Source organism: Leucopleurus acutus, assembly GCF_964270905.1.
Source record: "Leucopleurus acutus genome assembly, chromosome: 12".
Taxonomy (NCBI): Eukaryota; Metazoa; Chordata; class Mammalia; order Artiodactyla; family Delphinidae; genus Leucopleurus; species Leucopleurus acutus.
Window position 1 is genome coordinate 24,054,419 of NC_139154.1, and position 14,623 is coordinate 24,069,041.

At 39.4% G+C, this 14,623-nt stretch overlaps 1 protein-coding gene across 3 annotated transcripts in view; it reads left to right on the forward strand.

Annotated features, from left to right (window-relative positions):
- The window catches only part of MRPS9 (mitochondrial ribosomal protein S9), a 114,592-nt gene that overhangs the window by 23,667 nt on the left and 76,302 nt on the right, over positions 1–14,623 (forward strand). For all 3 annotated transcript variants that reach the window (XM_082852107.1, XM_082852106.1, XM_082852108.1), the window contains exons 6-9: positions 6,456–6,541; positions 7,426–7,501; positions 9,834–10,002; positions 10,931–11,039. In XM_082852107.1, coding sequence (XP_082708233.1) covers positions 6,456–6,541; positions 7,426–7,501; positions 9,834–10,002; positions 10,931–11,039 — 440 coding nt within the window. The remainder of the gene's footprint in view (positions 1–6,455; positions 6,542–7,425; positions 7,502–9,833; positions 10,003–10,930; positions 11,040–14,623) is intronic.

Here is a 14,623-nt window from a genome sequence, read left to right on the forward strand (position 1 = left end):
GCGCTGTGGCCGTCACGGCCATGTTTTTTGTCAGAAAAGCACAGCTCTAAGCATGTTTGCAGTTCTGCCCGGAGGTCTTTGTGATGTCCCTTAACCTTTTTTATCTTCGGTAATAACATCAAAGCTGCTTTTAGTATTTGGTCACTGCTTGCATGTTAAAGTTGTATATTACATTAGAGCAGCGAATAAAAGATGGGCCTGATGCAGCTTCCAGTTAAGGGTAATGTGTAATGCTTAAGTGAACACTGTTTCCAGTTAACCCGTAGTTAGTCCATGCAGTTGTTCTTGTGGAGAAGTAGGAGGATTTTGAGGGAAGAGGCGGATGAGAAGAAAGAAGCGGCTCATTGTTCCCGCCCAGAAGTGAAGCTGTTGGGAAAGCACAAGGTGAAGGGAAACTTGCCGATCCACGGGTGCTGCGGTCACAGACTTTGTGAGTGTGTTACATTCTAAGGGCTCATCATCAGGTTGGCTGGAATTCCCACCTTCCTGTGGCCACAACCATACACCTGTCTTCAGGTTCCTGGGAAGGTCCATAAAAACCATTTATTTTACAAAATAGCGAATAGGATGTACATATGTAATGAATGAAGTATGAAACAGTACTAATAAGTAACTTCTTAAACAGTGAGAGGTAGTTTAAGAAGAAATAAGGGCTGTACGGAGTTTCTCAAAGGATCGTTGAGGACTGAGGAGGCTCCAGGCTGGATGGCCCTGCTCATCCATCTTTTTTACCCCAAATGGATGACTTTCCATCTCCTTAATGGCCACATAACCAGTGGAACCTGTGTACTTCTCAGACGTGAGTTAGAGTTTCAGCGTAGCGTTTTGGGAGCAGAAAGAAGAAAGAGAGAGTAAAAGGAGTTTCCAGAAACAACTGAACCGAAATGTAAAGGAGAGGGAAGACTTTTTAGAGGATGTGTGCGTCTGAAGTGGAGCAGGTGCTGCACCAGAAGAATAGCTGAGCAGCGTGTCCGGGGGTGGGGGAGGAAGCCTGCCTGCGCAGCTAGGGATAGGGCGATGGCTGTGCCCTTGGGTCCCAGCTGCCCCAGGCACCCCTGCCCGCCACAGCTGGAGCTGCCCAGTCGACCGGGCGGGGCGGGCAGGCAAAGGGGCTGCATTCATGAACGGGGCGGTCACAACCTGGGCAGTTGTGTAGGTCCTTTAATCCTAAGACAAATGTTAATTCCCGTTCACTCCTATCAACACCTAGGTTTCTGAATATCTTGAAACTCACTAAAAGTGAGTTGAAAATTATTTTAAACTCATTGTGGGAGGTGATTATTTGACTCTGAAGTGGGAATCCTTTTGTAAAATATGATTCATTAAGACAGGGCATGGCTGTAATATAGCCTTTCCCAAAGTGCTTTCTGAGGAACCCTGGTTATGAAAGCATCAAGAAAGGGTCTCTGAAATTAAGCTCGTTTGGGAATGCTGCATATTGTATACAGCACTAGGAAACTAATAAGGAGACACTTAGCGTGATAAAAACTCCCTGACGCCCTTCAGTAGAGAAACACTGCTGCTCAAATATGTTGGATCACGGAACTGTTTCTACCCAAAACATCTTTTAACATCCCGTGAAACCAGAGCTTGGGAAAAGCTGTATAAAACATTGGAAACACTGTGAGTTGTCAGAAACATTAAGCATCTATTGACATTTTACGTCAGCTCACCTACCCCAACGTGTAAGATAAGGTTCTGCATGTCTAAAAACTATACTGGGAATTTAGCATCTTATAGAAACCTCATTTATATTTTAGGACTAGTTTTACAGTAAACATTGGAGTATTTTCAGAGTGTTTCTATAAATTGAAGGAATTATATGGCCTTGGATGAAAGTTTTACCCTGAAAAGTATAAAATTAAGGCGTAAGTAGATCATTATGCACTTAAACTACTCTGCTGAATTGGGGGAAAACGTTTAAAATATTAAAAAGTACGAAGTAATTCTAATCCTAATAATGTGTGTATAAACAGGATTCATTTGCCTGGCTTATTTAGAAATTCTCCAGTTTATTTTAAGCGACTTAAACCTTCTGTGTTCACACAGTAGCTCAGGGAGGGGTCTGAGGCCTCAGTATATGGAGGTTCCAGAGTCAACAAGCAGAAGTTCCGGAGGCTTAGTATCACAGTTCTGTGCATCCTCCTTGTCACCGGGCGGTGAATGTTGAAAACTTTTGAAGCAGTGCTGTTGAAAAATGGAATTAAAGTAGTGACCCTTCTCACAGTGAGGTATTACCAAATAACTACTTTATGACTGTGTAAAGTGCTTTTTTCTAGAAAGCTACAGACCAGTGCTGACATGTGTCTGTGTGCTGTTTTAAGTTCTTTCTTGACAGCAGGAGTTAATTCAGTAACTAATTCAGCAACAAACTGCTGTTCTAGAAGTATCTTTAATATACATTTTCTCACATTGATATATGAATAATTACCATTGTGTATCTTGTATGTTCCAGGTGTAACAATTGGGAAAATTAATTTTTAAAAACTGATTCAACTTATTGCCTCTGTTGATTTTAATCAGATTACTTCTTTTATAATGGTAAAATTGTTTTTATAATATATGGTAGAGTTTTCAGTAGTAAAAATATATGGTACCTGAGTCACAAGCACTTCTATGTAATTACTCCCAGGCGCGTACTTTCCCAGAGTACTTGTCTAACATGACCTATATGTGAGATTATTTCCTTTTTTTATGCCGGGTAGTATTACACGAAGTATACACTGTATAGCATAATGTATTTACAAAGTGATAGCTAGGATCTACCGTAGAGGTGTGTCACTTGGAGCTTCAGATAAATTGCATGATAAAAGCCATGATAAATGAATTATATGCATATTTACTCCAGTTGGTTTTGTATATGCCAGTAGCCAAAAAATTGAGAAGATTGTTATTTAGGAAATTTATTTTCTGTGATTTTTTTTTCCAACAAACACATATTTTAGGTCGCTTACTTTTCTGTATTGAACTAGTATCTAAGATGATAATTACTGTTAGTTATTACATATTTTGTATATCAAAATACAGTTGACTTTTTCTATACCACCCTCCTAAGAAATGTTGTTTGTTTACCCTTCCTAAAATTGGAATTTCAACATGGTTAATACAACCAAAACAGAATTTGGTAGACTAAAAATGACATTGCTCATGCTCTTGGAAGAATTTAGTTGAAGCATTTCTTTTCTGTACCCTGAGCATCTGGTATTTCCAAATTAGGCACCTTCTAAATTCGATTCATACATTATGGAAATCTGATGACATGAGGGGTAGATAGACTTGCTTTGATTTTATGAAATATTAATCATAGCTGTGATGAATGATTCAGCATTTCACATCTGGGTTATTCCTGTCATATTTGAAAATTATACTGTTAAATACAGTATATAAACTTAGTGTTAGGTGGGGTCATGCTAATTCTCTAGGGTCCCTTAAAAATTAAGTGGAAATTTAACAATATACCAGAAGCTAGCACTGATAATCTGTGATGTTGACAGTTCCTGGCATATTTTATACCCTCAAGGATTTTTTGATGTAAATTAGTGCACCTCTCTTCAGGGAGTTGAAGCTATAGAATGTACTTTCCAGAGGACTGTTGTCTCTGACTAACCAAGATAGAACCTTTAGAATCTCAGGAGTGGTTTTATTATCCAGAAAAGAAAGAAAAATAGAAATGATGCACCAGTAAAACTTTTTCGACTCTTTGACTCCTGAATGCCATACCTCGCCGCTGCATCATTTCTTGACCGCTACTGTAGGCCAGGCAGTACGCCAAGTACTTTACATATGTTTTCCTATTTAAAGAAGTGTATGAGGGGGCTTGAAGAGCATGATATAACTTGATGAATTACAGCCATCAAAGCATGTGCCGTAAATGAATAGAACTTACCATGTTCTAAATTTGACGTGCACTCTTCATGGGTGGTTTTCTCATATTCCACATTTTTTCTGGTGATTTTACTTACACTATTTATACATTATTATGGAGCTAAATATAACACTGGAAGGTAGTAGCAGAGTGCAAGAAAGTTTTAAGAAAAATATGGACTTAAAAATTGCTCAGAATCACTGGAAAATGATGACACATTTAGCACCCCAAATTTTGACTTGGAACTTGACCTATGAAGCAGATCGGTTATTTTTGTTTTAGTTGCCTTGGTTATTCCAGAAAATTAAATAGACCCTTATAACCAGGTAGGGTGTCTTACTACCGTTGTTGGTATTCTCTTGAATTCATATTTTTAAGATAGATTTGAAAGATACATCTCTGACTCAGGACTCTCAGAATCTCAGGGCTCTGGAGCAGCCCAGCGTGGAGACGTGGAGACTGATGCCATCCTGCTCCCACAGACCCCCAGCTGGAGCAGGGCGCACGGTGCAGGTGCACAGCGAGATGCTGCTTGCACACGTCTGTCCCCTTCGTACAAGGCGGGGAGGATTCATTTTGTGGGGGTTTTATTTTCCCTATATTTTACCTGTTCAGAGCACTTCAGAATTGCTTTCTAGAAATAGGTACATAGAGATTTTTCTGATACACTATTCAGTTGGGCTTACAACTCACTATCTTAGCCTTTAAATATGAATTTCAGGTACCCGAACTACAGTCAAATGCGGCTTACCAATTCTCGGGAGACAAATTGTATGGTTTTAAGTTGCATAGCAGGGACACGTTCTGTATGTGGATGGCTTCTATTCTTGCTTTCTTTAGAGTGGACAGTTTGTTTTGAATTGTCAGGTACATTTATTCTGCTGCTACAGGTGACGGATTTATACTTTGAGTATAGTTGTAGAGATAGTTAATCTGTACCCTAAAATTGAATTAAGCTCATTTGTCCCCAGAGTTCCAGTGTTTAGATCCAAACTTCAGGGTGCGTTACTTGGGGGCATCATTCAAACAGATTACTTGGCCCCCCCTTCCAACAGGTTCCTCTTGGGAAAGCCTGGGTTGGGGCCTGAGAATTTACATTTCTAACCTAGTGCTTGGCCTAGATGCTGCTGCTGTCTGCTTCTGCTGGGAACTTAGCTTTAGAATCACTCAACTATTGATAGTGATAGTTTCACTCTGTCGGAGATGCTCGGCCCAGTGTTACTGTTTCTAAGTGCTGCTGCTTTTCTTATTCTTTTCTAAGGTATCAATCCTACTACCCTTACTGAAAACAAACAAAACAAAACAAAACACACTCTTACGGAGTCTCCCTACTACAGGAAATGAACTTACCCTTTTCTCACCAAGAAGTCCTGGCCCATGGAGCATAATCTCGGCTTTTCTCATCTATGTTTATGAAACTCAGAGGCTCAGTCTTTACATCCTTTTTCCTCCCTCCCTCCCTCCCTCCCTTCCTTCCTTCCTACATTCTTTTTCCCCTTGAGGGAAATGGATTCCTGAAAAGAGGTTGCAGAATGAAGATAATAAAATGCAAGCATTGGTAAATACAAAGGGAGTAACAGAGGGGCACGTGTATTCTTAGAGCAGACTCTACCAGCAACATTTGATATAATATGATGCTCTAATCAGCACCCACAAGAGGTCGTCCCCAAAACTGGAAATTATGAAGACTGTTTTAAATATGGATAGACATCTCTACGAGCAGCAAGTTGTGTCTTCTGAGATTAGCTGATGGTATTGGACGGTGTCATGATTAAGCAAGAAAAAAATGTTTATATCATCTCTAGCTCATCCTTTGAAAACATCTGTTCTTTAGGTATTAGTATGGTAGGTTATGTGTACATTATAAATGAATACACATAGATTGGATTTGAGTCCTCAAGTTTGCTCAGTCAAAAAAATTGGGAGACAGTTGCATTATTCTGCTTATTGTAAACTCATTTCCTGGAAATCGTATTTCATTGATAACCTTTATTGCCAGATTAGTGCTTACAAAATGGTAAATTTTCTCCTACTTGCATTATGATTTAACAGGTGACATACATTCACAGACTTTGTTAGAAAGTAAACTAATAGAAATCAAATAATGAAAAATAAATATTAATAGAAAACTTTTTAAGATACAAACTACATGGTAAAGAGAAATCTTATATAAATGTTAAAATTTTTTACTGGTAACTGTAAGTTTAAATGCATATTGCTGTATAAATTATGATTTTTTTAAGGAAAAGTTTTGGTTCTCTGTGGAACTCTTAAGGAAAATAAATAGCTTGTATCTTTTTTTCGTTTTTACGAACCTCACTGAGTTGTAAACCTTCTATAGAGTTTTTTAAAAATCATTTGAAGTTAAGTGTGTTACTATGTATGATACTAAATTCTCATTGAAATTACTCCACCATTCTTTAGTTTGAATGAGAAATAGCGTTGTTAAAGAGCATTTTCAGTAATCCTTGCTGTGCAGCTGTGACTTGAGGAGGGCGCTTCTGAGATGAGGTGCTCATGGGAGACATAAAGGGAGGTAATGGTTCGCCGTCGCTCTTGGTTTAGTGTATGTGTGTGTTATTTGCCACAGGAAGCATACGGAAAGCTACTAGATGTAGAAAACCGTCAAGACCAGCTGCGAGCCAAAGGTCTGTTTTCAGAAAAAACTAAAGCCAAGTAAGTTCTTTTTTGCATTAAAATATATGAGAAAATTAACTAAAAACATACCACTTATCATTGGTGTATTTTAGGCATACCTAAAGCCTAAAAATGTGTTCATTATTTCAGCATTAATCATTAAAATTCCAAATAATAGGTGATTTTTTTTTTGTTTGGGAGGATGTAAGTATTAAGGTTATTATTTTTATATTACTTCATTCTAGATTTGTATGTTAAGTGGCACTTACTGTATTTGAATATTATTTCTTTAGAATTTTTGTGTATGTAACTGTGCATTTATATGCCCGTAGATATACATGTGTGTGTGTGTGTGTGTGTGTGTGTATGTATTTTGTATTTGAAGGTTTGTGCTTCCATTTAGCAAACAATGATAGATTAGATCCATCGACCTGACCAACCAGTTTTAAATTTGGGGCTGTTTATTCACATATTTCTTCCTATGCAAAAGACACAAGTTTTTGAATATACCTAGTTTTAGTTGTAAATACTACCCGTAGCCTTTTATTTGGATTTCATTACTACTTTAGTCCATGGACAGATTAACTCTGTGTCTGTAACATACCCTTTAAAGTAAATTATGAAAAGCAAGCACAGTTTTAATTTTTGAGAAATCTAGTGACTTGGATATCATCAGATGGGTTCCCCAATGCCATGTCTAACTCTGCGAATGGAACATTTGCTAGACTGGGGTATCTTTTCTAAAGTAGATTGAGGAAATGAAATAATGTGTCTCAAAAATCATTTACTTGGATGACATTTTACAGCTATATAATACAAAAATGTGTTACCCAATCGAGAATCGCTACTACTTGTGGGATCTTTTGTGATATAACTCATTGTATGGTTAATTTAAAAGAGAATATAATGTGATATTTTAACAGAGACCCGATTGGCAGCAGATGGCTGATTAAGGAGGAACTGGAAGAAATGCTAGTGGAAAAACTGTCAGATCAAGATGTGAGTAATTAATCTTTTTAATTTAAGGGGACCTGTGCCATAAGATTGTAGACATTTGCTGTATTTAGGATCCTAATAGTAATGTTCCTCAGAGGCAGGTGTTCATAAGACGGTTTTCCTTTTAAAACATGTGGAGCTGATTTCTGCCCTGGGAGGGTCAGGAAGGTGCCTGGTCCCCAGACCCTCCTCCACAAGTACGCTTGCATCCTCTGCCCCTTGTTCAGGGGCGCATGGCAGGTGTCATTTTTCACCCCCTTCAGTAAAGTGGGTGCTAATTTTACAGGCTAATGATAAGTGTAAGGGGCTGTTACAGGTTAAGTAGAAGAGAAATGAAGCGCAGGGTTACCTTCCTGACTTACCAAATGCAGTATCCACACGGCCAGTATGTTTCATCTAGGAATCGGCAAAACTGCCTGTATCAGAATCACCTGGAATGCTGGTTACAAAATGCAGTTCCCAGGGTTCAGACCTCACGCAGAATTTCCATGGGTGTCACCCAGGAATCCACAGTTTCAGCAGGCTCCCCCAGTGAATGTTAAAGCCTAGGAATGTGGTGACCCCTGCTTTAGGTCTTGGTCTGATTCTTTTTTTGCTCAATGTTCTAATATATGCCAGTATTATCACAGGAAATTTGATGTTTTAAATGTGTTGGTGTTCTAAATTTAGATTATTTCTGGAAGATTGGAGTATAGAAAAATTTCACAAATTGTTCCAAGAAAGGTTTTTTCCTTCCATGGCAGTGGGTAACATTGTTAGTACCTTGCTGCCGTGTAGATTTCAAGTCATATGCTTAAATTGCTCTTTTCCTCATTCAACATATTGAAGAAATTAATGTTTTGGGAAAGTTGCAATTTGCTTAACAAAGGTGTCGGGCATTTGGTGAGTTAAAGATCTGAAATTAATTTCTAATATCCTAACTGCCAAGTCAGTATCACTGCACGTGGATCCAACTGAAAAACCTCTCTTTGCTCCTTCATTGAATGAATCATTTCAGTGTTCCCTGTTTTCTGGCTGCTTTTATTTTTATAACACAGGTTTGTTTGTTTTCATTTTGAAAACATCCCTAGGGCTTTGTTATAGGTGTGCAGCTATGAACACAAAACAACCAAATATATAGGTATCTTTGTACCTTGGGCAGCTGGCTGTTGGAAGAAATCCTGAAGCTGATGGCTGGTGTCAAGATGAGGAAGGCAGGGTAGTCAGTGATGTCTTGAGCCATGATCCCAGTTCACAAGCAAGGCTGGGTCATACCTGTAGTTGCCTCCTTGTGTGTTCAAGGGTATTACAGTCGGTGCAGAGGAACTGAGAGCAGCTGAGGAAGGACAGGCCTGTGAATGAAGGTGATGGAGCTTTACCAGGCTGGGTACCGCAGGTGGCTAGCAGTTCACTCTTCCTCAGACAGTTGCCTTCTCCAGTATTGTAACATCACAGGAAGCAATAATTGAAGCGGCCCTTTTAATCTTACTTGTGAGATTTTTATACATTTCAAATTATTAATGGTAGATTTTCACTGTAAAGGCAGTGGTAACAAAGATGAGTATGATTTTTAGGGTTGGCAAAACATAAATAAGGTTATCAAAAACTGGGTTTCACACTCCATGCTAAGGATCTCAAGTATCAGTTGTTTCCTTCTGCATAAACACTTTAGAGTGATTACTCTGGCTTCTAATTTTAAGGGGTTAATACCAAGTTGTTTACTTTCTAATCACATGTTCAAGAACTATTAAAAAAAATGCACTGAGTAGCAAGGGTAATTTATTTCAAGAGGTTGCCCTTTAAGTCAAGTATCTCTTGAATTTTTAAATAGCTTGATTGTTCGGTTTTAAAGGAAATCATAAACATTAAAGTAACACAGCTTGAACAGCTAAAGATACATTTGCCAAATGTATTATGAAATGTAGTTTAAGAGGTACGTTTTCTCAAAATCAGACTCTTCCCATTTTACTGTACGAAACTTGCTGGAAATTATTTATGAAGCGCCTCTTGATACAGTTCTAATAAAAGAGTAGAAATTATACTTAAAGATCATCTAAGCATTTTTTTGAAAGTGAATTTAAATTTCACCTTCATGTAATCCTGATACAGAGAAATGGATTTTTCTTTGAATGATAGATCTCTTTGTTTCTCGAAAGAAAAGATTGAGCACTAAAGGTACACAGGGGAAGTGCTGCATCTGCACGCTGTTTTAAAAGCAGCATGAAGTTGCGGAAGTGTCATCCTGTCAAAATTCATCAGGAAAAGCAACATTGGAAAGATCAAGTATATAAAAATAGAAAAAATTTAGCAAATGCAATTACACTTGCATCTCCTAATGAATTTTTATTGTCTGCAGTACGCACAGTTCATTCGGCTGCTGGAAAGGTTATCGGCGTTGCCGTGTGACGCGGCTGAAGAAGAATTTGTGGGCAGGTTCCGCAGGAGTGTAACCATTCAATCGAAAAAACAGCTGATTGAGCCTTTGCAGTATGACGAGAAGGGTATGGCCTTCAGCACAGGCCAAGGTAATGCACCAATGGAGAGAGACCACCCCGTCCCGCTGAGGATTGGGAAATAGCCGGATGTTTATTTGCTCTTGCCCTTTGGTGTTCATTTTGTTTGTTTATTTTTGCTGCTGCTGTGCTGGATTTCCAAATATTAAGGTTCTGTTGACGTTTTTAAAAACTGAACTTTATAATGTTGCAAGAAAAAAATGTGGACACGTACCTACACAGTCATATTAACACTTTGTATTTTCATATTTTCAACTGGTAGAAACAACAAAATATAGGTTTCTTATAAAGGTTTAGGTTTCTAAATAAAGGTTTCTTATATTAAATGAAAATTTTCGGTGAATCTGCACGTCAGATGCTAAAACTACAGAACGTTAAAACTTTAGGTCCTCGACTCACATCTTCCTTGTAGGTGTACAGAGACATTTGACATGATGGAACTTTAAAGAATTGAGTTATTAAATGATATATCTGCAACTTAAAAAAATTTTACATCATTTCATTTTCAGTTAATACTTTCAAAGAAGTGTGACCTTTCCTAAGGATTCCTTTTATTTCTACCAATTATACTTTATTATACTGTTCATATATTTTAAAAATTATACGATTAAGATATACTCTTATTAATTTAAAAAGAACACTATGTAAATTGATTTTTTAAATAATATAAATAAATATGAATTACTTTGTTGAAACTAAAATCATTGTAGTGTTTCTAAAATGGGATTAAGGAATAAAATCACCCCATAGTAAGCTTTATTACGTCAGTTATGGTGTAGTTTGCCTGTTCTATTTTTGTTTGACTTGTATTAATTATAGAACTTTCCTATATAGAGTGTTACATATTGTTATTCTGGGGGAAAAAATTTAACGTAGTTTTGCCTCTGTCAAAGCATTGGGCCTCAAGATGTTCACTAATAGATGTCTTGTATTTTTAAAGGTAACAGAAAGACTGCAAAGGCAAAAGTGACTGTTTATGACCATGGAAGTGGGAGGATAGAAGTAAATGGGGTCGACTACCTGCTCTACTTTCCGGTGACTCAGGACAGGTGAGGTCTTTGTTTTGGTTTTGTTTTTAAAGAAAATGTACTTTATAATATGTCACGATCAACTAAGGCTTATGATTTTCTGATTATATTTGTCTGCATGATGATTTCTTTTTACTAATAGAATATAACGAACTAGCTAGAGGGATGCGGTCACTATTTTTTATGTTGTTTTCCAGATCTTTAAAAAGCATCTCTAGAATTCCTCATTAATTGAGTCTTCCTCCCCTTGTCATCAGATCATACCGGAAGCTGAGTGTCTCGGGGTCTTGTGTTCTGAAATGCAGGCTATGCCACCTCTGCTTCCTGGGTTTGGGGATGGGCAGCCACAAAACAACGAAGACCAACCTTGTTTGGCACTTACCGTCGTAAATATTAGAAAAAGTTCGCTTTATCACTTTGGATGTTTTTCTATTCACAGAAAATTTTATATATATATTTTGAGCAAGCAAAGAAATCTGACATTTATGTATTAAAATAAGAGCTCGTCAGGCTTTGCTTAGTTCCCGTGGCTACATATGGCCGTTTTATTCTTTGAAATTTGTATCCCGTGGAGGAACAGACATTAATTATAAGTAGGTGTTACAGCCCAACTCCGCTAAATATGCCCATCGGAGATATGTTCCTTAGTCACTGTATAAGGCCTCTTCTTGAGAGGGTTATGATTTTCCCAGTCGTTACTGTCATTATCCACAAGTCACAGCAGGTCTGCATGGTTAGTTCCTCTCTTCCTAATCTTCTCCTGGTTCCTGTAGTGGTGCTTAGGGTCAGAAGGGTTAAGGGTCTTATGATCCCAATGCTTATGTCAGGAAAGAGGACCATGCCAGTGTAGTGTAAGCTTCTGGACGGAATAATTACCTCAGGAAATGTATGTTTATTTCATTTGTGTGTGTGTGTGTCAAGAAGTAGCCCGCTCTAACTCTGTTTAGTAGGGATTAAACTAATTCTGCCATCACCCTCCCAGGGAAGGCGATGGAGGAAGCTATTATTTGTCGTACCAAAAGCCAGAGAGACCCGTAACGTCAGCATTACGACTGCTGTCAGGAATGGCATCTGAGCAATAACTGTCTGTCAATTTGTTTTCAGATGTAACTCCTGATGATTTAACAGCAAGTCTCAATTTTGGCTTTACCTCACAATTAAGTTGCCCCCTTAGAACTTACTCTTCAGTCTGATTCAGCAGGCGTTTGCTAAGGGTTGTCTGTGTGCCCAGTCTTGTTCTTGGCATTGCGAAGATACAAGAGCTATGTGAGATACGGCTTCTGTTGTCAAGAAGCTCCCTATCTGATTGGGAAGCCTGAGGCTAGTCTTGGTGGGATAGGCGCCCAAACCGCCTCACTGTCTTTCAGTAGTTGTCGGGATTTACGGCAGCCGTGCTACTCGGGGACTGGCCTTTCCTCCTGCACGAGTGGCTCACGAGCTTACAGATGAGCAGGGAGGTGACCACTGACCAGTAGTAGGGAGACGGCCGAGCCAGGAATGGGTGATCTTGATTCTAGGTCTGTTTCCAGCTGTGTGAACTCAGCCAGGATGCTTAAAGGTCACCTCCCTAAATGGTAGGAGGGAGTTGGACTTGATGATCTCTGAGGTGCTTGCCTGAAGGTCAGTTTGAACTGCTTGCTTTTCTTTCCAGGGTCCTTTCTTTAGGCTGTTTTTACACAGACATAGCAAACAGGTCATTGGGAGTGTCGACTGTGTTCCTTCCTCGAGCTGTCAGAAATTTTGTGTTCATTCATTCACTTAGCAGACGTTTACCACGATGCGCCTGGTGCTGTGTGGGGTACACAGAGAATGCTTTCTGATTTGGAAAGGCCTTTGCCCTGTCACTCAGCCAGGGAAACAACTCTTAATTGATCACCTGTACAAAGGGAGTACGTTCCTCACATGGCACTAACCGTGTAATAGAGGAGACAAGCTAGCATCTTAAGCAGTCACAGAAAAGTAAGAGTACGTCATTTTATATATGTACCAGGTTACGGGCTGTACGATTGGTGCCGTCGGAGTGGCACTCAGAGAAGATTGAAAGGAGGAAATTTTTTTTTTCAAAATAACTTTGATTATATAACAAAGAGCAAAATAAAGTTGATTCTTTTAGCTCAGGATTTCATCTGAGATCACTGAGAGGAGAGATTTGTGAAGTATTTTCATGACGTTTAACTGTTTTTGCATGTACTAGTGTGAGTCCAGATTAATTAAAACCAATAGGTGTGTAATGGTTTTCAACTGTACCCTTTGGGTGTTGCTGTCTCTCTTTATAGACTTAGTGTCGTGCTCAGTGTGCACCAGCTTCCTGACTGTGCAGTCTTCTTCCTCAGGTCCTTTCTTGCCTTGACCACCCTGACTCAAGTGCTCTCATAGAGCCTGAATTTTTCCCCAAATTTTAGTCTCAGTTTTTTAATCTATATAAGCATTTGTTAGGGAATCTTAAAGTTTTAGGAATTAAAACAGATAACTGTTTAAGCTCCCAAATGAGTAGGTGAGCAGGGCTTCTCTTAGTAACATCATCACTCACGTCACTCACCTGCGCAGTCGTGTCAGGCAGCGTGGGCCTGTGATGTGCCAAAGACAGTTCCTTAGGTTCCATACTGACCTCGGTGTCCTTGCTGGAGATGGCGGGGTTAGATTATCAGCCTCTAAATTTTCTTTAGCTCTTATAATATAGCTATGATTTATAACATCGTTGACTCTTGAACAATGTGGAGGTTGGGATTTTCCCAGCACAGTGGAAAATCTGAGTACAACCTTACCGATGGCTCTTTGTATCGAGTTTCCTCATCGAGGGGTCCGACCACTGTGGATGGTGTAGGTCTGTAGTATTTACTGTTGAAAAAAATCCACGTGTCAGCAGGCCTGCACAGCTCAAACCCACGTTGTTCAAAGGTCAACTGTAGTACTACTTTTGTAGCATCCCTGTTTTTTATTTGGTTACTTTGGAACATTTGTTCCAAGAAAACAATATTAGATTTAGGTCGTTTCATACCTGTTTTCTATCGTAGGACTTGTTTCATTCCTGTTGGAACAGCATCCCTGTTGAAGCAGTATTGTTACAAATTCCAGTTAACTCTGCCCTTCCGAGCTCTTGTTGTGTCCATCCACACCAGCCTGGGCTTGCTTCGCTAGTGTGCAGTCCAAGGGGTAACATCCACCTCTCAGCGTCACTGTGTGACGCTAACCTTTACTTGGGGGGTCCAGAAAGCTGCAGTGTCAGACCAAACAAGCAAACGCGATATTCAGTATTCATCAGCTTTTCTAAGTAAAATTCATAAGAGCTATGAAGGCAAAAGCAGTCCCTTGTTTGTGAGTGAGAAGAAGGTCCAGGGCAGTCTGCCTGCTCCAGCCTCTGGTTCTGGCCCTGCCCGGACCGCATGGGTGCTCACTGGCTGTGGAGGGAAGCGGGCCTGACTGGTCTGTGGGGTGTCACCTGGCAGGACCCTGCAGCCGAGGGAACTGCAGGCAGAGTGCGTGTCTCAGTGGGAAAATGTCGAGTGTGGTTTCAGTGACTCTAAAACTCACGGCGTCAGGACGAGCACAAACCTCATACAGATACAGCATCGTACGCTTTGCTTAGTGACCCCAACGGCGCTTGA